The sequence below is a fragment of the Ochotona curzoniae genome, unplaced genomic scaffold (genome assembly GCF_017591425.1).
Source record: "Ochotona curzoniae isolate NIBS_2020 unplaced genomic scaffold, NIBS_Ocur_1.0 contig_883, whole genome shotgun sequence".
In the NCBI taxonomy this organism is placed as follows: Eukaryota; Metazoa; Chordata; class Mammalia; order Lagomorpha; family Ochotonidae; genus Ochotona; species Ochotona curzoniae.
Window position 1 is genome coordinate 25,976,962 of NW_024466599.1, and position 24,987 is coordinate 26,001,948.

At 44.7% G+C, this 24,987-nt stretch overlaps 1 protein-coding gene across 3 annotated transcripts in view; it reads right to left on the reverse strand.

Annotated features, from left to right (window-relative positions):
* The window catches only part of STRN (striatin), a 100,616-nt gene extending 75,629 nt beyond the window's left edge, over window positions 1-24,987 (reverse strand). For 2 of the 3 annotated variants that reach the window (XM_040993071.1, XM_040993069.1), the window contains exon 1: window positions 24,692-24,954. In XM_040993071.1, coding sequence (XP_040849005.1) covers window positions 24,692-24,925 — 234 coding nt within the window. In that variant the 5' untranslated portion in view covers window positions 24,926-24,954. Of the gene's footprint in view, window positions 1-24,691 lie in introns of all 3 variants that reach the window. The other variant, XM_040993070.1, reaches the window with a different exon arrangement.

Genomic DNA, 24,987 nt, shown 5'->3' on the forward strand with positions numbered 1-24,987 from the left:
AGTTGTATGAGCCAAGTTCAGCCCATTTAGCCTGCCTGCTTCCTGGTTCTCCACATGCCCTTCCTTCTGTACACATCCTGTCATGCACTGCCCTCAACTAACGAAGACACCCAACCGTGGACTATGAGCCTCCAAACACTGTGAGCTGCAATGAACCTTCTTCCTTCACAAGTTAGCTCCTCTCAGATAATTATCAATTTTTCTTATTTGAGAGGCAGATAAATTAGATAGAGTTTCCATTTTGTCCTCAATCCCTAAAAGCTTAAGATGGTCACGATTGGATTGGGGTCAAAGTCAGGAGGTAGAAACTCAGTCCCAAACTCCTAAGTAAGAATAAACCCAACTTCTTAAAACATCACCACTGCTTCTCAAACTCCATGTTAGCAAGAAACCAGAATCAGGAGCTCAGGCTGGAAGATCAGATATTACTGGAGTCTTAAATTCTAAAACAAGTACTTACCCCTCAGGTATTTTAGTCAAAGTCATAAAAAGTTGATAAATAAACTAACTGACTTTCAATTATCATAATATTCACCTCTGGCCAAAATTAGCATAAAAATTAAATTCTCAGCACAATTTGTACTCAGTCTGAAAAAAAATATAAAACTGAGATACTAGAAAAGTATTCAGTAGACATATCTAAAAATATTTTAAATAAACAGATTTAAAAACTAAGAAGCTACGTATTCCTAGTCTTATAACAAAAAAAGTGAATATAAAACTTCTTGGTAACCCAGGATTATCACTATACACATCAATTACTGAACTATGTTATATGAAACTTTAACGTTGGGCCCAGCACAGTAGCTACTGGCTAAAATCCTCATCTTGCATGCACCGGGATCCCATATGGACACTGGTTCATATCCCAGCAGCTCCACTTCCCATCCAGCTTCTTGATTGTGGCCTGGGAAAGCATTCAAGGACGGCCCAAAGCCTTGGGACCCTGCACCCGTGTGTGAGACCAGGAAGAAGTTCCTGGATCCTGGCTTTGGATCGGCTCAGCTCTGGACATTGTAACCACTTAGGAAGTGAAATTGGTGCACGAAAATCTTTCTCTCTACCTCTCCTCTTCTCTGTATATCTGACTTTCCAATAAAAATAAATAAATCTTAAAAAATAAGCGTTAATGTTCTCTGTTGGAAGAAGCACTGAACAGACATTAGGAGGTAACTATTACTGGTTCACTCAGTAATCCATGAAACCTTATTAAAGTTATGTAACCTCTCTGAACAGCCCAAGTTCCCTTGACTATTTAAAATGCAAGAGTTTGACATTTATGATTATTCAAACTAATGATATTATGTGGAAAATATAGCTAACCAAGTAGTGATCCTGAGACAATGAGTATTTTTTTTAAAAAGATTCCTATTTAATTGCTTGCATGCTGCTTTTAAATGTCCTTTTCATAAAAAACTAACAGCTGGAATTACTGTCTTCCAAGGTGGTATTATTTTGACTATTTTTTAAAATTACTGAATCAAGCACAAAAATAGCACCTTCCAAAGAGTTTCTCAACCTATAGAACAAGCATCTATAATCATAAGTAGACTTAGGGAGGCAGCAAGGTGTTGTGTTTTTATTTCTGGTTTTTGCCTGTATTATTAGGGAGGGCATTCTTTTACATCTGGACTCAATTTTAACATTATCATGATTTAAACATACCGTGACAGGTGATGTGAATAATCGGGTTTTGGAAACGTACAGAGGGGACCCGGGGCCATAGCCTAGTAGCTAAAATCCTTGCCTTGCATATGCCGGGATCACATATGGGTGCCAGTTCCAGTTCATGTGCTGGCTGCTCCATTTCCCACCCAGCTCCCTGCTTGTGGTCTGGGAGAGCAGTAGAGGACAGCTCAAGACCTTGGAAACCTGCGCCCCTGTGGGAGACCCAGAGGAGGTTCCTGGATCTTGGCCTCAGATGGGCTCAGCTCTGGCTGTAGCAGCCATGTGGGGGTGAAGCAGTGGATGGAAGATTTTTCTCTTTCCTTTTCTGTGTATCTGCCTTCTCAATGAAAATAAACAAACCTTTTTTTCTTTTACAGAGTGATTTGGAAGGTAGAAATTCTCTTTCTCTGTGTCACTCTATGATTTTCATCTACTTGAAAGACAAATATTAAAAGAGAGAGAAAGTTGTACTCCAACAGGTCATAAATTGTCTATGTAGTTGACTGCTAGACATGCGCAGTGCCTACACGCACATGTGCCTAGAACAGTGACTTGGATACAGCAGATATTCAACACATAATCGTCAATTAACTGAACATCTACACAAGAAGAAATTAATAAACAGCAGAAGGGAACGTACTCTAAGCAACAGACGATGAAAAAAATACTAAAAAAAAAAGGAATACTCACACCAAACTGAGTAACTAAGTCTTGGGTGTCAGAAACGACCCAAGTAAAACGTGGGTAAATACATAAACTGCAAAGAGTAATACAAACCGCACCCCTATAATGGTGACATAAATAAAAATCGTTTTTTTTAGAAACTTAGTTGTCAGTATGACTGACTACTTTAGCCACTGGAGTAACCCAATGCAGTCAGAGTGGCCCTCAGTCAGGTATGGCGAGGTATGAAAAAGTCAGGGTGGTTTGAGAGAATTATAAAAAGAATGACTGAGTTTCTACTGGTAACAAGTCATTCCGGTGACAACAGCAAGAGCTGAAAATATAGAATTGTAACTGAGGAAGTACTTGGATTAGCGAGAGGTGTAACTTTATAAGCTATCCAAGGAAATTAGTAACAGTGGCAAGACTAAATCAAAAGTTACTACCAAAAAAGTTGATCTTTTGAGGAATGGAAGCAAGAACACAAGAGACTGAAGAATGAGCAACCTAAAAGAAACAAAGAGAAAAAGGAGACGAGCAGAATACAAGCAAAGCTGGTAAATACGGCTTGTTCTGAGAAATTCCCAGTGAAATGAAGCGTCACCCACGCGATGCTAGATGGACAGCAATGAAGGACGAGTGCTGAGGGAAGGGTTTTTTGTTACGGCTTTCTATGTTTTTAGTTTTATTACTTATTTGAGAAGCACAGTGAGAGAGAAGGGGCCGGGCAGAAAGGCAGAGCTCACACTGCTGGTCCCTTCCCAGCTACAGCAGCGGGACCAGGCTGCGGCTGGAGCCAGCAACCACAATACATGTCTCCAACCCGGGAGACAAGAACCAAATCTGCCTCCTCTTACTGGCTGCGCTGGCAGGAAGCTGGACTCAGAAGACGGAAACAGAACTTGAACTCAACGTGGGAATTCAGGCATCTTAGCCACTAGGCTTAAACATCCACTCACGGTTTTTAAATGGGGAATTTAAATGGCAAAAGTGGCCGTATTATCACTACGATGAACTGGTGTACCCAAAGCTGCTGCTGAATTACAAACTTCATGTGAGCTAGGGCCGTATCTGTCATATCACTACATTCCTGCTGCCTTAGAAAATACCAGAGAATCAAGTCCTGAGTATCTCAACCAGATATCTAGAATAAAAGCACATAATTATTTAAATTATATGATGACATGTTTTCTATGAAGCTTTAGTAACTTACATTTCCATCGTTTAACCTTTTTGCGCTTCCTCTCACTAACTTGCAGGGATCTAGAAAGCTAAAGCTCAGTTTTTGTTTTTTCTTTTTTCGTTTTGCAAAAAGAAGCAGGCTGACAGATAATAACATAAGTCTTTGATTCTAAGTTTTGGATAACCATAGTATTTCTATATTTAAAATAAAATCCAAAAAGCTTAGATATCATGACATATTGTTGAGGAAATACAAACAAAACTGAAATAGAATGCAGTAATACAATGAGACATCTTATGTAAATGGACATTCATTTTCAAGGAAAAAGATAATCATGTAGCTATTTAGAAGAAATGAAAGAAAAAATTCATATAAAACTAGATAAAGGCATGGATTTTTTTAAACGATCTATTTTCATTGGAAAGTCAGATGTACAGAGAGGAGAGACAGAGAGGCAGGGAGCTGGATGAGAAGCGGGGCCACCAGGAGGATTAGAACCGTGCCCATATGGGATCCTGGCACATGAAAGGCAAGGACTTTAGCCACTAGGCTATCTTGCTGGGCCCAAAGGCATGGGATTTAAAAAAAAAAAAAAAGTGTTCCAAGATTCTACTGGTGAGAAAGACATTATAGGACAGGACACCAAAAACATTTTTCTGGCAGTCCACAAGAGGATGTGTGGGGGAAGCAACCAAACCCCAAAGGCCATTTGTTGCAACTAGCATCAAGCAGTAATTACATAGCCATTGGCATCCCTGAAGTATGCTCTGCCAAAAGGATTTGGCGAAGAACGGGTGCTAACCTAGTGGTTAAGATACATGCTTCTCCCAGGCGCTGCCTGGGTTCAGTCCCCATTCGTTTCCTGCTGACACACACCCTAGGGAGGCCGGGGTGATGGCTCCAGCCGGAGAGCCCCCGCCACCCCCATGGGAAACCTGGACTGAGTTTGAGTCTGCAGTTTCTGGCTTCTACCTCAGCCCAGTTCTGGATGACGCAAGCATTTGAACCAGCAGCCAAGAGCGCTCATGTGCACTGGCTCATGCGCTCTCTCCTATCTCTCAAATAAATAAATACATGGGACTTGGCAGGGTACAGGCAACGCTCTAAACAATAGAATGCAGAACTCTTTGCTACAAAAGCTCTTCCCGATGGAAGTCATCTGGTGGGACTAGCCATCAGAAAAAGGAACACATTGTTTTATGAATACCAACATATACAGCTCACTCATCACATTTACGACAAACACAAACGGCAAAGATGTGCATGACAAGGACACAATCTACTGGGAATCAGAATATATATATACACACACATATACAGTCACATATTTTAAATGCGTTCCCAGTAACAAAGTGCATTAGTGTATCATTCATCATTTCAGAACCATTTATTAAGTACTTAGTATGTCCTAGTCATACTACTGGACCTTAAGAGTGACTCAATCTAGTGAGAAAACAAATACACAAAGTATGACATAGGTAGGATGAGAGAGATCCAGAAATTCTCACCACTAACTGTTCGAACCAAGCCAAGGGACTCGTTCAGTCTCTAGGCCCTTTGTTAAAGCACCCCCCAAACCCACTGCACAGTAACTACGCAACGCCAACAGCTCCCCCGGACCCCTCAGTTTCCACAGGAGAGTTGTGTAAGCTCATCAGAAGTCAACTGGGTTTCATCCCAACCTATTTATGTCAGCTGCATGTGTTACTTTAATTAGATAACTCAACTGAATATTACATAAGCCAATAAAATAACATGTGAAAAGAACGCTTTTGAAAGACAATAAAAAAGATCCACTAAAAATACTTCTGTCAAATTATATGTGGGTGAAACTATAAAAGACTGGGGAAAAGGTCATAAAAAAAATCTAGGATTCTGGATTCAGTTTGCTTTACTCAAGGAAAACCAAAACCAGAAATCATAAACAATACATTATAATTGTGGCTTATTTAAGAATGAGTTCAAAATTCTAATCAACAACCTAAAAAAACAAAATGAAGAATGCGTGGGCTTGGTCTAACACTAACAAATACCCACATTTCTATATTTTCAGCTTAAAGCAATTCAGGTATCATTTGTTTGTTTAGGATTTATTTATTTATTTGTAATGCAAAGTCAGATTTACAGAGATAAGGAGAGACAGAGAGAAAGGTTGTCTGTTGCCAGCCATATCTGTATGTACTGGCTACATGCCGTACCCAAAATGGCGCCGGCCAGAAAAGCCACATCTTGGTGTTTGGTGCAGAGTCACGTAGCATTCACTGTACTGCGCAGGCGCCTAGCGCATGCGCAGTGAGCTGCGGCGCGGCAGGCACGTAAACACTGGGACTGACGAATCCAGTCGCCCAGAACCCTGCGTAATCATGACGCCGACCTATCATCGGCGGAGGCGGGGCCAGACAGCACATAAGAGCAGAAAGCCTGCCGGGGTTCGGCGTCCCTCCTCTTCATGTTGGTGTGCACAATAAATTTTACCGCAGGAGGCTTCACTCGCGTCTGCGTCTTATTGCTGGGCGGTAAGACACGTGGGCGCGACAGTTGTCTATCGGCTGCTTCACTCCTTATATGGCCACAACAGCCAGAGCTGAGCCAGTATGAAGCCAGGAGCCAGGAGGTCCCTCCAGGTCCCTCCCAGGGCTGCAGGGGCCAAAGACACTGGGCCATCCACTGCTGTTTTCTTAGGCCACAAGCAGGAAACTGGATGGGAAGTAGAGCAGCCTGGACAGGAACCAGTGCTCATATGAGATGCTAGCATTTACAGTTAGAGGATTAGCCAATTGAGCCACTGTGCTGGCCTCTTCAAATACCATTTGAACCATATTTCCTGTTTAAATGATCAACTACCAATGTGAATGGTGCCAAATAATGCCACTCTGTCTTCCACACACACAAGCTGTACTGGGACTGGGGCACTTCCTCGCATCTGCAGGGCAGTCAGGTTTCCCAGACAAAGGAAACTCCACCATGAAAGCTGATTAGAAATGGAGCAGCAGATAAGGAGGTGGAAAACATTCCAGCCCTGTACATTGACCCTGAAGCAGAAGAGAAAATGAAAATGTCAGCAGACAGAGGGAACAAGAGATAACAAGCCGGGTTAGATTACTGGGAGCAGGGATGCCTTCCTTCCCTGACTGACCACTCTTTCAAGCTCAAGAGCACGCTGACTCAGTGCCTGGGCCTCACCCATTCCTTCCCTTCAGCTTTATTGGAATCCACATTCCTCGGGAGCAGGTTTCTGTTGTGCCTATAATTTAAGCTCCTTTGCTCACTGCCTAACCATCTCATTTAAGAAGTATAAACAACAACAACAACAAAAAGAGCAAGTCCTAGACTGAGCTGTAATTTTCCGTCAGGTGAAACTGGTATCACCCTTGTGGAATCTGACATCTTGTTGATTTCTCTTAAGTAGATACACTGGTATCAGATCCAATTTCCATCACACGTAAATAGGTACAAATGGAACCAGTAAGTTCACTAATGTAAAATTCCCCCTGGTCTTTTCCTTAGATCTCTTACAGCAGTTATGGCAAGAGCCTACTTACCACACCCAAAAGAACTATTCCATCTAACCATATTCAATACTTCCAAAGCTCATTTTCCTCCTACTCCATCTCCAAAATCAAATACCTATTCCATTTTACTTCTGCTCTATTTCTTCCAGCAACCTACAATAACTTTTCCTTCTTACAGATCTGTTTTTTCTAAGTTCATCAACTTACTCAGATAGGCTTCATTCACAGAAAAGCCAAATAGCATCATTCGGCCCAAGAAAACCATCATTCCCTCAAACAACTCTACCTAAGAACCACTTATTAGGGCCTGGTACGGTAGCCTAGCTGCTGAAGTCCTCACCTTGCATGTGCTGAGATCCCATATGGGCACCGGTTCTAATCCCGACAGCTCCCTGCCTGTGGCCTGGGAAGGCAGCAGAGATCGACCCAAAGCCTTGGGACCCTGCACCCATTGGGAGACCTAGAAGAAGAGGCTCTGGGCTCCTGGCTTCAGGTTAGCTCAGTTCCAGCTGCTTCATCTGATTGGCTTCGGACAGTGAATCATTGGAAAGAAGATCTTCCTGTCTGTCTCTGTTCCTCTCTCAGTATATCTGATTTTCCAATAAAAATAAACAAACCTCTAAAAAATATATAAACAAATAATTTCAAAAATAAAAAACAACAAATACACAGTTGACATGGTATTCCATTCTCACATAGCACATGAAAAACAGGCAGTCTAAGAACAGCTAATAACCAAAGCACTATACGCCATTTCATATCCAAGGAACAGACTGCTAAAATATAAATACAGCACTTTTATATAACATATACAACTATCTCCAGTTCTTTATGTTTACAAACTTTCACTACCTATTACTGCCATTTCTAGCCTGTTCTCTAATTCCAACGCATTTCACTGTCACCAAAATGTAACTTCAGGTAAATCAGGATATAAGTAGCTACTACACCAAATGGAACACGTAGAGTGAGCCTTAACTTCTAAAATTTGATTTAAATAAAAAATACAATCTAAAGCATTCTAAGCTTCGGGGCTAGCATGTGGTATAGTAGGTGAAGTAAGACTCTATTTGGTAGATAAAATATCACAAACATTTTACAGATCAAAATGAAAGAGAAAAATCGCAAATCAGAAGTTACAGAGCTGTATGACTCCAAGGCCAACCCTTTTCACTGCAAAATTAAGATGGTCAAAAAGATTCTCTGTCAAACTGTTTTGCATGGCCAACCATGGCAGAAACTCCAAAGATCCCAAAGGCAATTTTATTTCTCTTTTTCAATTTCTCCACCTGATAGACAAGCAATGCATCTCAGAAAACACTGAAATCTGGATACCACAAACATTCCCAACGCCAAAAGCACAGGTGAAAGCAAAGGCTGGCAAAGAGAAATCTGCCCACGTTACCTGGACCTGGAGTCGCTTCTCAAAGACTACAGTAAGTCCCATTTGTTCTACATTCTTAAGTAGCCAGGATTTTGAAGAAAAATTATAGTTCTCCACTTTATAGTGCAATTCACAGAAAAGTAGATTTAGAAATAATGTTAAGAACTAAATTAAACTACATTGAAAAAAGGGCTGATCATTACTGGAGTCGTTTGTCAGATATTTAAAGTAAGAACACAGGGGCTGGCACCATTGGTTGATGTTGCTGTGGCTGAGCCTCTGCCTGTAGCACCAGCATCCCATATGGGCACTAAGTTACTCTGAAAGAACAAACAGGGCCCGGCATGGTAGACTAGTGGCTAAAGTCCTTGCCTTGCATGAGCTGGCATCCCATATCAGCACCAGTTCATGTCCTGGCAGCCCCACTTCCCATCCAGCTTCCTGTTTGTGGCCTGGGAAAGCAGTCAAGGACAGCCCAAAGCCTTGGGATCCTACACCCGCTTGGGAGACCTGGAGGGAGCTCCTGGCTTCTAGCTTCAGACCAGCTCAGCTCCAGCCACTGCAGCCAGTTGAAGGAGTGAACCAGTAGATGGAAGATCTCTGTCTCTCCTTCTTTGTAAAATCTGACTTTCCAATAAAAAAATAAATAAATCTTCAAACAAAATAAGACACACAAAGCTAGCAAGACAGTAAGGAAGGAATTATAGGAATTATACAATCATAATTAAAGAGAAAAATGGATTTTAGTGAGGTAAAACAAAAGTTACTTTTGCTGTTTGTGTATTGCCAATCAGAACAAATATGAAGTTTAATTTGGACAGACTTGTGGCAATCAATCAAGAGAAAGCAAAGACCTAGATCATTCAGAAAAGAAAGTTAATAGATGAGAGAGCTCACATTTACCTATGAGCCCAACGAGTTTATACTCCCAATCAATGACAAAGAAAGTGTACACTCACCCTCAATGTATGCTGAGCCAAAATGCACACCAGTTAAGTGGCATAAAATCTTAAGCATAAAGAATTTGCTTTAAAGTGGCCCTGGACTGTTGTTATCTCCAGACACATAACAGAAGCAAACACAAAACTCTTTCAGAAGTTACCTTGGAGAGCTAAGCCATCTTTCTCTTTTTTTTGAAAAATTTATTTTTGGGGAAATGTAGAATTACAGAGAAAAGGTGAGACGGAGAGAAAGCTCTTCCAGTCACTGGTTCACTCCTAAAACAGCCACAATGGCCAGAACTGAGCTGGTCCAAAGCCACCACTGCACCTATTAACTTTTTCATTGACAGTGAACAACACACCAAGCTCAAGAATTCAGCCAGTATTGTGATGCACTCAACCCAACTGCCACTTGCAACACCAGCATCCCAGATGCGAGCAACAGCACCAGTCCCAATTGTTCTACTTCCGCTTTTTTTTTTTTTTTTAAGATTTATTTACTTTTATTGGAAAGGCAGATATACAGAGAGGAGGAGAGACAGAGAGGAAGATCTTCCACCTGATGGTTCACTCCCTAAATGGCCGCAATGGCTGGAGCTGAACCAATCCGAAGCCAGGAGCCAAGATTTTCCTCCAGGTCTCCCATGTGCATGCAGGATCCCAAAGCCTTGGATCATCCTCAACTGCTTCCCCAGGCCACAAGCAGAGAGCTGGATGGGACACCAAGATTAGAACCGGTGTCCATATGGGATCCTGGCATGTTCAAGGTGAGGACCATAACCACTATGCTATCGCGCTGGGCCCAGTGGCTCTATTTCTAATCGAGCTCCTTGCTAAACTCCTGGGAAAGTAGCAGGACCACACACTTGGGCCCCTGCCATCTGTGCAGGAGATCCAGATGAAGTCCCACGCTCCCAGAATCTGCCTGACCCAGCCCTTGCTGTGGCAGCCATTTGAGCAGTGAACCAGCAGACGGAAGACATTATTGTGTTTGTCAAATGGAATAAATCTACAAATATATAAAAACTAAAAATGAGACAAAACAAGTCAATAAGAGCAAGACCTAGCAGAAACATCAGGTCACACAAAGGCATGGCTAAGACCTCACATAGAGGAAACACAAAGACACCAAATATAAAGTAATTTCTTACTAGATTTTAAATTTTTATTCATTTTATTTGATCAAGTTAGAGAGAGAGAGAGAGATCTTTTCATCTGCTAGGTTAAGCTGTATTCTGTGCCCTGGTATCCATTATGGGTGCTGGTTCAAGTCCTGGATGGTCTATTTCGGATCCAGTTCCCTGCTAATATATCTGGGAAAGCAATGGAACATAATGCAAATGTTTGGGCTCCGGCACCACTTGGAGACCTGGACGCAGGTCCTGGTCCCAGGCTTTTGGTCAGCCCAGTTGTGGTCACTGTAGACATCTGGGAAGGGACCACTGGACAGAAGATTTCACTCTACATACAGACGTCTCCAGCTAACTCTTTCAAATCAATCTTTCAAAAAATGGTTTTTATAGATGAACATAACTGGAAACTGGCTGTAATCATTTTTTTAAATATATGCCGGAAACAACATTACTTACATCCAATATCAGTACAATATCCAAAATTAAAAATTCGATAGCTTTAACAAGTATATTAAACAGAGAAGAATAAATTAATGTACTAGAAGATAAGCCAGAATAAATTTTCCAGAATAAAGCATAAGAAGAAAATGTAGGGCCCAGCACGATAGCGTAGTGGTTAAAGTCCTTGCCCTGAACACACCAGGATCCCATATGGGCGCTGGTTCTAATCTCAGCAGCCCCACTTCCCATCCAGCTTCCTGCTTGTGGCCTGGGAAAGCAGTCAAGGACAGCCCAAAGCCTTGGGACCCTGCACCGACATGGGAGACCTGAAAGAGGTTCCTGGATCCTGGCTTTGGATTGGCACAGCACCAGCCGTTGCAGCCACTTGGGGAGTGAATCATCGGACAGAAGATTTTCCTCTCTGTCTCTCCTCCTCTCTGTATATCCGCCTTTCCAATAAAAATAAATATATCTTAAAAAGAAAATACATAGCAAAGGGGTTTGTGCTGCAACAGAACAGGTTAAGCCACTGCCAGCATTCTGATACCTTTTGAGTACCAGCTCAAGTTACAACACTCCACTCCCCATTCAGCTTCCTTTTTGCAGCCTGGGAAAGCAGTCAGGGTGGCACCAAGCTTTGGGACCCTGCACTCGCTTGGGACTCCCAGGGTTCCTGGCTTCAGATCAGCTCATCTCCTGTCATTGTGGTCACTCGGGCGAGTAACCCATGGTTGGTGATCTTTCTCTCTGTATCTCCTTCTTTCTGTAAATCTGTCTTTCCAATAAAAATAAATACATCTTATAAAAAAGAAGTAATAATTCAGAATTCTGCAGAATAAGATGCCAACCATAGATTCAAGGAACATAAAAAAATTCAAAACAAAACCATACTGACACATTTAGTACACTAAAATCAGAAACAATCTTAAGTATAATCTTTAAGTAAACCAAGAAGAAGTAAAACACTGTAAAATGTCTGCAACTGTCACTTAAAAAAAAAAAAGAGGGTGGGAGTTCGACCTTGGCAGCTCAGGCGACAGCAGCCCTCCACAGTGATGGCGACCCGCTTGCAGAGAGTACCCGAGCCAGGTCAGGCCCAATGCCCAGGACTGGGCCCATGGGCACCGTAACCACACGGTGACCCAATCGTAGGCTTTGAGTGGCCAGTGTGCCTATTTGATGCCTGGCTCTGCCTGCTGGCTACCCGGTGGCGAGCTAGGGTTTTCAGGGTATGTAACTGCTGCCTAGGGACATCCAGGGATAAGGCTAGGGTGAGTGCAGGTGAGGGATGAATTCTGGGTGATTAAGCATGGGGACTGAGATCTGAGGGTTTGGAGGGGAGAGTCCATAAGTTCTATTTGGGCCAGACTGATTCACCAACCCAAATGGGAGTCCTGAGATGGGCTGTTAGCATAGAACATCACTGACTACCACACATCAGTCCACACAAAAGCTATGGCTGGGGGCCTTTCTGGTAGGGCTAGGTACCAGTACCTGACCGAGTGGCGGAACAGGGGATAGTCATACTTGGCAGAGTCAGGACACTAACCAACACATGAGAGAACCAGATTTGGGGGTAGATTTTCTCTGGAAAGTGTGGGCACATCCCTATGGAAATACAAGTCCCGCTGGTTTAGCTCATGGGTTGGGGTGGTGATGAGCTGAGCTAGGTGTGACCATGGAACCTGCCTTCCCTTACAGGTAAAGGAATCGACCACAGTCTGAGCAGGTCAAGGCAGCAGCACCCGAAAGTGCATCCTAAAACAGGATGTGGTGCGGGCCAAGCCGCAACTGGAAGGGGGCGGACCAGGCAGGGTCTAGCAAATCTTAGTTCACAATGAAGAACAAAAATCAGGATGGAGCACAAGTCATGCTGAGCTAGGCTCTTACACCAACTGGTCTGCAAGAGCCAGGGATACTAGGCCACAGCATCACAGGCAAAGGCCAAGACAGGGGAGGGGCTGAGCCAAGCTGGGTCAGAGCAAACACTGGCATGCATGCCATCTATGGTTGGGAACAGGCCTGCCTGATTGGGGAGTTAAGAAGACACCCTAACTGGATTTGGGTTCCCACTGATGAGTGCAGGGCCTGGAGTGGGGGCTGCATCCTGGTATGGATTTGGCTGCAGTATCCCTTGGCAGATGTTGGACTGGGACTGGATGCACCAAGTCAGGCTAGACTCCAGCACCATCTGGTGCTCTGGAGGACCAGGGTAGATGTAGGACAGACTAGGCTAGGTCTCTGCCCTTACTGAGCCATGTGTGAGCCATGTCTAGGTATGGACGAGCCTTGGCAGAGTTGAAACATCCAACAGTAAGAACCGGAATAGGGTGAAGGCCAGTGAGGAAAAGCCACTGTTCCTGCTAGGACAGGAGGTAGACTAAGTAGGGTTGGCTCATGGACCCACAGGTATGCGTGAGATTTGGCAATGGGAGAGGTTCTGATGGAGGAGCCTGGGCAACTACTCTGGCAGGACACAGTCCCTGCAGGTGAGTGCCAAGAACCATGGTAGGGATCAGCCCAGAACAGGCCAGGGAAAGGTACCCCCTGGCATACATTTGGTATAGGTCAGGGGCAGACCAAGCTGAACCAGTTCACATCACCCGCTGGCGAATTGGAGCATCAGAACAAAGAGTGGGTCTGGCCGGGTATGGTCACATCACATACCAGTGCACATTACAGCTGGGATTGGATGCCTGCTGGGCTGGGCTGGGCTAGGCTATAATCCTCACCAGGGTCAGCTGGAATTTGGGGTGGGCCAGCCAGGCCAGGCCAGGCTACAACACCCACTGGCAAATGCCAAGGTGTGGTGGGCCGTACCAGACTGGGCTGCAGAGCCCTACCAGCACATGTGAGAACAAGGGAGGGAGGGAACAAAGCCAGTAGGGGAAATGTGGTGGGCTCTCCTGCTGTACCACCACTCCCACTGGAATGCCTGAGCTGGGATACAACACCTGTGGGTCTCATGTGAGCTAGATCAGGGAAAAGCCAGACTGGCCTGATTGTTCTTACTGGTGCAAGCATAAATTAGAGTGGGTGAGGGTTGGCTGGGCTTTGCTGCATTATCAGCTGGCAGAGGCTGGCACCGGGGGCTAAATCTGTCAAGTTATATTCCAGAATCACCTGCAGAGTGCATAATCCGGGAGTGGGAATGGCCTAGGAGGGAAATAGTGGGTGCCTCCCTCTTGGGTTACCACTCCCACGGGAGAGCATGAAAACCAGGATTGGGGCAGGGGTGGCTAGACAGAAAGGCACCCAACAGTACGTGTGTGGGCTGATAATAAGGCGGGTTGGGTTGCACTAGGCTTCAATGCCCATTAACATGTAAGAGAGCTAAATGGGATGCGGGACAGACCAAACAAGTCTGCAGCACACACTGGCAAGCATGGGAACCAGGGTAGGGGGCAGGCCTGTTGGAGGTTATGGGGAGTCGCCCCAACTAGGCTGCAGATCCCACTGGTTTGCAGAGAGGGAAGTGGGCAGAATCAGGCTGAACTGTAACACCCATTGGTTCACATACTGTAACACCCATTGGTTCACATGGAAGACAGGGCTGGAAACAGAACTGACCCAGCAATTGCAATCATCAGCACACACGCATAAGCTGACTGGGGCGAGGGACTGTGCCAGACCCTGTACTGGCAAGCATTCACAAGAATCAGGTCTGGGATCACCTCAGACGAAGTTTCTCTGGAGATCCCTCCAACTGAACTGCTGATCTCAGAACCCCAACTATGAAGAGACTATGTCAGCCAGTGGATTCTGAAGAGATTCCATCACGCTTGGAGCGGCAAGACTGGCAGGAATTCAGAACTGCTGAACTATCAAAACTGCATGAGCAGGACCCTTGGAGCATGCCCCATGTCAGGGGGGACCTGCGATGGGTGGGAGCCTGGGTGGGGCTCTTCCCTTTATCTCTTTACTTACCCAGGATACAGAAAAAAAATAATAATAATTTAAATGTGGAAACAACGGTCTAACCCACTTTCCTGTGGCCCCTGACCATTTGTACCCTAATCAACTATGTATAGGTTACCAAAATAAAAGAATTTAATAATAATAAAAGAAAACAAAAATGAGGGACGAGAACTGTGGCACAGTGGATTTGATACTGCATTCCTTATTGGAGTGCTGCTGGTTCAAGTCCCCACTACTCCACTTCCAATCCAGGTCCTTGCTAATGTGCCTGCGGAGGCAGCAGAACATGGCCTACATATCTAGGGCCCTGCCACCCACATCTGAGACCCAGATGGAAGTGAGGGCTCCTGAATGTGACTTTGCCCAGAACCGGCTGTTGAGGCCCTTTGGAGAAATCAGCCATTCTCTTGCGTACTTGCTCTGCCTCCCAAGTAAACAAATCTTTAAATGAAAAATCTTTAAATCTTTAAAATAAATCGCTAGAAGAAAATCTTTAAAAGGAAATGATAAGTGTCAGTGTGGCTATTTCACATTTTTCTTTTTATTAGGAATAAGTCTGATTAGCTTAGGAAGTTGCAAGGAACAAATGAGACACCATATCTGAAGAGGCTTTTAATGATATCCAGCTAGAGATTTAAGGGGTAGAATTTGTCCAAAACCTATTTTCTTCTAATCATTTAATTTCTCTTTAGGCTTCACTTTACCCCATGAAAGAGGATTGAAGCTGATTATTTCCAAGGTTCATTCCAGTGCAAAGAATATTATTACATCTTTCAATTAGAAAGTTGTGACGCAAATCGTAATCGTCTACTATCTAAAAATAAAATGCTGGCTATCATTAGAAAAAACAATGAAAACATAACAGAAATCACATCATAAATTCTACATTGCATCCTCCACATATGGAATACCACAACTGTTGAAATCATCCAAAATGTTTATATATATTGTGTCTTCATATGACTGTGCACATGCAATTATACAAAAGCACATGTATTTCAACACACACTATGAATACACAATACAGAAACCAGCTATAACACGGGTTCACAAGCCTTGTATATCAGAAATATTAGAGCTCAAAAAAATACTAATGCTAGGAGACCTCATTCCCAAAATTCTAAATTAAATGATCTGAAAAAGACAGGGGATGTTATTTTTAAGTTATCTCTTATTCTAACACCAAGCTAAAACTGAAAAACACAGAATTAATGTGACAAATAATGGAATATAACCTCTCCAAAACATAATTAAAGCTAATGAAATTATTGAGGATTTTCACACAACAAAAAAAAATGAACATCCTCAAATTATACCACAATGGGATTCATCAATTGCAAATTTAAGTGCCATAACTGCACTGCAGAGCAACAGGTTAAGTCACAGCTGGGGATGCCCCCTCACTCAGGAGACAAGGATGGGGTCCCGGCTCCTGCCTTAGGCAAGGCCCAGCTCTGGCTCTTCTGGGAATAGCAGTGGGGAGTGAATGGCAGATGGAAGAGCTCTTTGTCAGTCTATCTGTGTCTAAGTTATTCTTTCAAATAAATATATGTAAAACCAAAGCAAGAGGAGGCCAGCATTGAGAGACAGCATGTATAGCCACTAGCTGTGACACTGGTATCCCATAAGGGTGCTGGTTCGAGACCTGGCTATGCCATTTTCACTTCAGCTTCTGCTTAGTTAGTGGAAAGTAGCAGCAGATGGCCTGGCCTACCCACTCGGGCTCCTGCCACCCAAGCAGGAAGCCGAGGAGCTTTTGGCCTCAGACATTAGCCTGGTCCAGGCCCACCTGAATGCCTGGGGAGTGAACCACTGGGTGGGAGGCCTTTCTCCTCTGTCTCTCCCCCTCTCTCTCTCTGCCTTTCAAAAAAATTAATAAATCCTTAAACTCACATACACACACAAAGGACATAAAGGACCAAACAAAATCAAGGACTAGTTTTATAGAGTGCTTAGCAAATGAATGCAATTTTTTTACTTATTAAAAATTAAGATAAAATACAGCCAGAAAAGTCAGTATCAATTCCAATATAAAGACATCTAGTCTTTAAACAACCTATCAACTAATCCTGCTGCTTCTTTTACCTTTGTCTTTCCTTAAGTCCACTATGAATCCTTTTAAAGGGGTCCTTACAGGGCCAGCGTGTTGGCTCAACTGGCTAATCCTCCACCTCCAAGCATGGAGATGCCATATGGGCTCTGGGTGTCCTGGCTGTTCCACTTCCCATCCAATTCCGTTTATGGCCTGGGAAAGCAGTGAATGATCAATCAAGTTCTTGGATCTTTGGCACCCATGTGGGAGATTTGGAAGAGGCTCCTGGCTCCTACTTTCAGATCAGCTCAGCTCCAGTTACTACAGCCATATGGATGGAAGACCTTTACCTATCCTTCTCTGTAAATCTGCCTTTCAAATAAAAATAAACAAATACATCTTTAAAAAAGGGGGGGGCGGGCTTTCAGAAATAGTATCTGGTAGGACATTGTGGCACAGCAGGGTAAGCCAATGCTTAGGAGACACAAAGCAAAGACTGGAGTACCAATGGGTTACCAAGGAAAAAAAATTCAAATTATGATTTTGATTTAGACTATGAAACCCACCAATCATTACCATTAAACAGTCCTGGAGTATCAGGATCAGATTTAAAATATTAGGCTGTGTGCTCTAAGAACAGCACTTACAAATCTAGCCATAGAAAAGTTCATGAGTGAAGGTCATGTTTTTCTATGGGAATAAGGAGATAACAGAGTAAAAGTTTAACAACACAAGTTCACTACCATTTATTAATTCAATATTTACTCTGTGTTACATACTAGACTTCATCTAAGTACTTTAAAATATTCTAATTCACAAAATAATTTATTATCCTCATCTTACAAATGAAAAACTAATGTTCTAAGAGGTCAGAATTATAGCAAATATGTATTTTGGAAATAAAACACAATGATAAAGTTTTAGTGTAAGCTTTTAAACCCAGGACTATGCACATTGCTTTCACAATAGCTATAAACAAGTTAAAATAATCACAAAAAAATAGTCAAGGGCCCAACGTGGTAGCCTAAATGCTAAAGTCCTTGCCTTCAATGTGCTGGGATCCCATATGGGAGCCCATTCAGCTCCCTGTTTGTGGCCTGGGAAAGCAGTCGAGGATGGCCCAAAACCTTGGGATCCTGCACCCACACGGGAGACCTGCAAGAGGCTCTAGGCTCCTGGCTTTGGACTGGCTTGGCTCCAGCCACTGTGGTCATTGGGGAGTGAATCATGAGACAGAAGATCCTCCTCTCTGTCTCTCCTTTTCTCTGTAAATCTGCCTTTCCAATAAAAATAAATCTTTCCCAAAAAAAGTCACTGCATTTAATTTACTTTTTCCATTTAAATGTACAGTAAGTCTTCTCAATAGCATTGTGCAGCTGCTCAGCCAAAATACTTTCAAAGGCCAGCACTGTGGTGCAACAGGCTAAGCCATTGCTTGCAATACCCATACAGGATTACCAGTTCAGGTTCCAAGTGCTCCACTTCCAATCCCTTCCTGCCACAATGCACCGGGGAAGGCAGAGGATCAGAGCCCATGGACTTGGGCTCCTGACACCCACAGGACTGAGATCGGGACAAGCCCTGGCTTTGGTTGCCACTTGGGGGGGGGGGGTGACCTGGCAGGTGGAAGATAAATCAATCTCTCAATGTCTGTCTGTCTGTCTCTCTCTCTCTCTCTCTCAGCTCTCCTCTCTGTTGCTCTACCTTTGAGATATATATTCATAAGCCCTCTCTAACTCCCTTTCTTTTGAAATCTCACTCTTGTCTCATAGCACATTGTGCTGATTATACCTCAAAATTCAATTCAGAAGTCATTCTATTTTCAATATCACAATAAATGTTCACACATCTCATGGCTACCTTGAGTTCATCTCCAATCTGAGTTGATTGCAACAGCTTCCCAACCAGCCGTCCTGCTTCTTCCACTTGTCTTCCCTCAAGTCCACTACTGAATCATTTTAAACTGGCCCTTTCAGAAACGGTATTGGGAGGACACTGTGACACAGCAGGTTAAGCTGGGACACCCACAACCTCATACTGGAGTGTCAGTTCTTGCCCTGGATATTGTTTCCTTCCAACACATCTGGGAGGCACCAGATAGGGGTCCAGGTACTTGGAGTCCTACATGAGCCTCAGATGGAGTTACCAGCCTCCAGCTGCAAGCTGGCACAGCCCTAATTTTTGCAGGCATTTGGGAAGTGAACCATTCGATGAATAATATCTCTCCTTCTGTCACTCTGCCTTTTAAGTAAACAAATCTTAAAAAGATAAAAATGGTACCCCTCTACTTAGTTCAAAATATTCCAGTGAGTGCCTGGCTTGCTGGGCTAAAATCCAAAATCCTCACAAAAAATAAGAGTCGGCGCTTCTCTGACATCATTCCTTCCATTCTCTTCCTCTTCCAGCCACACGTGCCCCCTGCTCTTCCTCAAACACTGGAAGCCAGCTTCCTTCCTCCAGCTGCTCCCCTGCCAGAAGGCTCTTACTCTTTTCAAATTTCACCTTTTCAGGTCTGGGCTCAACTGGCACCTGACCAGTGAAGCCTGCCCTCCCCAGTCCCCTCTCCCAAGCACTTCCCTGCCCCAACTCCATCAGTGCCTCCCACCTTTCAACACCTTATCTATTGATTGGCCTTTATCCATCTACAATTTAAAGTTCGCAAGGTCAGTTCTGGTTTTCTCCCCAATGTTTCACCTCCAGTACCCAGAACAAGACCTGGCATGAAGTGAGTGCTTGAAAAATCTCTGCTGAATGAAAATACAAACCATTAATGCCAAAACACAGATTCTTAAACGTTCCAGCACACAGCCCCCACACCACATGCCCTGAGCTACTCAACCTTTTTTACACAGCTCTCGCAGTTCCAGGTAATATCAGACCCTTCCTTGCTCCACAGTTAGACCATCAAAAACCTAAGGCCAATCATTGCCATCTTCTACTGACATACTTATAGTCATCATTCTTCAGACACGAAGCCTTAGGTTCTCACCTCAGAAGGTTTTTCCTTCCTGCTTTTCTCTGTTTTCACTCTTAGCTGCTTTCCACACCCTGAGAAAATCAGGCCCTTCCAACGGTAAATACTCTGAGCCTTCTACACGCGGACGCTCTATCACACCAACTAGACTCCACGTTTCTTTATGGTTATTAGAACACATCTCACACACAGAAAATGTTTTCGATCATTCCTTTTCCAATTCCTTTCACAAATATAAAACTCAATAATGATCTTTCTTTTTCTTTCCTATGAATTGCCTATTCTCATCTGGATCTGAGCTGGGGGTGGGCAGATGAATATTATCAAAAGTACAGAGAGTCCTTTAATTAGACAGTCAAGCAAAAATCACAAGAATACTTCAGAAAGTGCAAGAGAAAATGGGATTAAAATTTATTTTAGTGCAAAATTTGCTTCAGTCCATGCAGTTTTTTCAGCGTGCTCTTTCTAAAATCTCTTGTACCTACTATTTCAAAATTATTTCACATCAAAACAAATTTACTTTTTAATTATATTTTCAGCACACTTTTCCAAGTACCCTAGTAACTGACAAAGCAGCTTTGGGTACGCTGTGGCTGTTCCCTTGTCCTCCAGATCTGAGGAGGGCAGTGCCCAAAGCCTGCGTTCCTGAAAGCTGGGATTGGCTTTTGTAACTCTAACCTGGCAACCTGGAAGGAGCAGGACTGACAGGTTCCCGAAGGGACAAATTAGACTTAATCTTAAAGGCACTTTTGTTGACTTTAATCTTAATGACTTTAGAGGAGATATAAAACTTAAACAGAACATCAACTGATGCAGATTTCATTTTAACTCATCCAACTCTTACTTCTTATTGGTTTCAAGGAAATGAAGTGGAATTGTTAAATTTAGTAATCCGACATAAGGAAATGATTAATTTTTCAATTACATTAATAAGAGGGACAAAGATCATATATTATAAACCCAGCTCCTCCAATACAGGTAATATTTTTTCCTTTTTCTTTTTTTGTTTTGTTTTTTGTTTTTAATTGGAATGGCAGATTTTGCAGAGAGAAGGAGATACAGAGAAAATGATCTTCCATCCACTGGTTCACTCCCCAAGCAGCCCCCATGACTGCAACTGAACCAATTCAAAGCCTGGAGCTTCCTCTGGGTCTCTCACGTGGGTGCAGGGTCCCAAGGCTTTGGATCATCCTCTACTGTTTTCCCAGGCCACAAGCAGGAAGCTAGACAGGAAGTGGAACAGCCAGGACATGAACCCATATGGAATCCCACAGCTTCAAGAGAAGACTCAGCCACTGGGCCATCACTCTGGGCTCCAACACAGGTAATATTAACCTTATTCAAATAATATGTAACTCATTCTTTAAGCTTCTCTGTGGAAGCTTAACTTGAACAAAAATTAAGTTGTATTAAGAAGGAACATTCAGGGGAGAGAAATCAGCATAGCCATTAGAGCTGCTGGTTAAGAATACCCACATCCCACAACCAGGTGCCGAGTTCAAGTCCTGCCTTCCAGCTTCTGCGTCCAGCTTCCTGTTACCACAGAACTTGGAAGACAGCAGCAAAGATTCAAACACTGGCTTCCAGCTACCTCCTGGGAAAATGTCCTCCTGACCCCAGGGCTTCAGCCCCCAAGCATCTGACGAGTCAAGTGGCTAGGAACTCACTCCCTGTAACTACCTCAAATAAACAAAGAGATAAATTTTCTTAAAAGTAGTACCCTTGATACATAAGCACTCCCAAGAAACCTACATTACATTTCACATTTGCGTGTGTGGGTAAAAAACTGCAGACTGACAACCATCTCAGGTAAAGCTGAAACATGACAGGAGAGAGCAGGCGGCAGAGCGGGCGGGAGTCCCACGCTCCTACAGATACAAAGGTTAGCACCCACCCACTACTCTTCCCTCTGTTTTTGATCAAATTCACGTAACTTAAATTCACTGTATTGGAAAACAAAATCCAAGAAGCCACATACAAAAATCATTTCCTTCAACTGTATAAAATTAAAATTCAAATCTTAGAGAGTGGTTTGTGGTGTAGTGAGTACAGCTGCTACCTGCACCACCAGCATCCCACAGGGGCGCTGGTTCAGGTCCAAGCTGCTCTACTTCAGACCCAGCTCCCTGGCTGGGAGAAGCAGTGAAAGAATGCCAAAATATCTAGACCCCTTCCACCTCTGTGGGAAACACAGAAAAAGCTCCTGGCTTTGGTCTGGCCCAGCCTGGTCACAGCAGCCATCTGAAGAGTGAACCAACGGATGGAAGATCTGTCTCCCCGTCTCTCTCTGTGCGATTCTCCCAGAAAAACAGGTAAACTTTAACGGAAGAAACAAAGAGAGGGAGATGGGGCGGTGGGGGGGGGGGGGGGGAGAACAGGGGAGTAAGGGGGTAAAGAGAGAGAAAAAAAAAAGAAGGAAGGAAGAAAAAAGGGTTCCAACCTTGGGGTAGGCATGCAGAACAATGAGTTAACTTGCCACTTGGGATACCAGCCCTCCCCTGGTTTCTAATTCAACCTCCTGTTTACACACACGTGATGTAGCAGATGATGCTCCAAATATCTGGGCCCCTGACACCTATATTGGAGATTCAGAGTTCTGGTCCAGCCCTGGCTACTGTAGAAAGCTGACAAGTGAACCAGCAGATGGAAGATCTCTTGCCTCTATCACAAAACAAACACAAAACAAACAATTTAAAAGAAAAAGAAAAAACTTTTTTTTTTAAAGTCACACCTTGGGCCTCATGCAATAGCCTAGTGGTTAAATCCTCACCTTGCATGCATCAAGGATCCCATATGGGCAAGGGTTCATACCCCAGCTGCTCCACTTCAGACCCAGCTCCCTGCTTGTGGCCTGGAAAGCAGTAAAGGACGGCTCAAAGCCTTGGGATCCTGTCCTCTGAGAGATCCGGAAGAAGCTCCTGGCTCCTGGTTGCAGGTCAGCCCAGTTCTGCCCTTGCAGCCAAATCGGGAGTGAACCAGCAGATAAAAGTTCTTTCTCTCTGTCTCTCCTTCTCTCTGTAAATCTGACTTTCAACCAAAATAAGTAAATCTTTAAAAATCAGTAAATAAATAAAAAGTCACACCTTGCCTTTAACACCCCGCTTGAAGCTTGAAATCCACAAGCTCATTTATAGAATACACTGCTAAGAGGGTAAACAGAGTGTTGCGGACCACAGACACATGGTCATATTTCTCATGAGAAAATTTAGGAATATCAAAAGAGCAGTTTTAAAAGCAACCTGACAGCAAGGGTGGGAACACAGCCAAAGCACATAAACACACAATGGTAGACATACAGACAGACAAGAAAAGTACAAAAACTATGCCTCCTCCCTCCCTTCCTCCTGCCAGCCATCTCCTGGAGGCCTCTGCTGGCCAGCCACCCTCCCCGGAGCTCTACCCGATGCCCAGGTTTAGGTTTCCTCTCGGCAGGTGCCACCACAGGCCACCGTGTCCCGCAGCTGTAAGTGCTGACAGAGCGCCTCCCAGCCATCCAGAAGCTCCTGGAGGGCAGAAGCCTCATCAACTTTGCTTCTCCCCAAGCCTGGAAACTCAAGAGCTGGCCTTCAAGGAGTTTGTGCACAATAAACCCGGGGTAAAGCGAATGCCCCGAGAGGTTAAGGATCTCCCCAAGGTCACACAGCTGACAACAAACTCAGCCTTCACCCTGACCCAAGCCACAAAACCCAGCTTGATCCTTCGACAGCCAGTGCCACTCCACCACTCCACCACTCCACCGAAGGAGTCAGAGGCTTCCCCTCTCCTTGTTCAGGGCCAAAGAAATACTTGTTACAAACAACAATAGCAAGGGCCACCCACTGGGCAGCATTTTCACTTCCAAGTATTTGCCAAACCAAAAGCCTCCTCCAATTCCTTAAGGGTACAGGATGACCCCCGAGACAGACCCAACCCCTCCGTCTTTTCCATTACTCCTGAAACTGGAAGTTTAAACAACTGCTATCAAAACCTGCTTAGAACTCAGAATGCCCTGTTCGGTATCAGCTGGTTCCACTCTTCTGAGCGCCCACAATCTCCTCTGTGCCCTTCCTCCTACTTGATCTCCCATTCTGCAAGGTAACGATCCCAACAGCGCAGCCCTGGGGTTCCTTCGAAACTACGGCTCATCCTCAGACACACACACACACAAAAAAAACCAGAAAATTCACTTTTGAGAAACTCTGGATTCTGGCAACAGGAACCATCAGTCCTTCACTTCAAATCCATGAACCCATGAACGTGGAATACTGAGCGGGGAGGAGGGTGGCCAAGAAGGGAAGGAACAGTCACACAAACAAAAAGGGGGCTGAAGTTTCTGAAAACACTTTTGTCCAAAGTCAGCTTTCAGCCCACAGTCAAGGCCTGGCTGACACAACTTCTGCTGTCTTCTTTGATCGCCTTCCTGGCAGAGAGAGGAGTTAACTGCCAATACCTTCTGCCACGGGCAGACCTAGGAGGGGGACACACCAGCACCGGGGATGACCTGCTCGGGGTCTCCCCAAACTACTGTCAGCGCCCTCCCCCTTCTGCAAACTGCCACGGGAATGCCCTCCGAGGTGCAGCGGCCAAAGAGTGGAAGCAAGCCTGGCAGTTGCGAGTAGGAAAACAGCAAGACGGAAAAGCAGCGCGGACGGTAAACAAGGCGTCAGCGGTGGGGAGACCTGGAGTGCTGGAAGTGGGGACAGCGACAGGCAGGGGTGAAGAGGCTCCGGAGGGTGGGATGGGCGCGAGCAACTGGGGAGGGGGACGAGCGCGGACTGGGGGAGGGGGCCGAGGGTCCGGGGCGGGGCGGAAGACGAGCCGAGAGGCGGGATGCCGAAGGGCCACGGCCGGGAGGGTCCTTACCTGCAGCTCCGCCCGCTCCACCTCCCACTGGGCTCTCTCCACCTCGAAGCGGGCCCACTCGTGCTGCAGGAAGTGCAGGATCCCCGGGAGGCTGTACTGGGCTCGAGCCGCCCCCGCCGCAGCCGCCCCGTCGCCGGCCGCGGCAGCCTCTGCCAGAGGCCCGAGCCCCTTGGCACCGCCGGCGCCCGGGTGGTTGTTGCTGAAAAAGACGCCGGGACCCGCCTGCTCGTCCATGGCGGCCCGCAGGAAACCCGGGGAGCTGCCCAAGGCGCCCAGCAGCGGAGGCAACGGCGGTA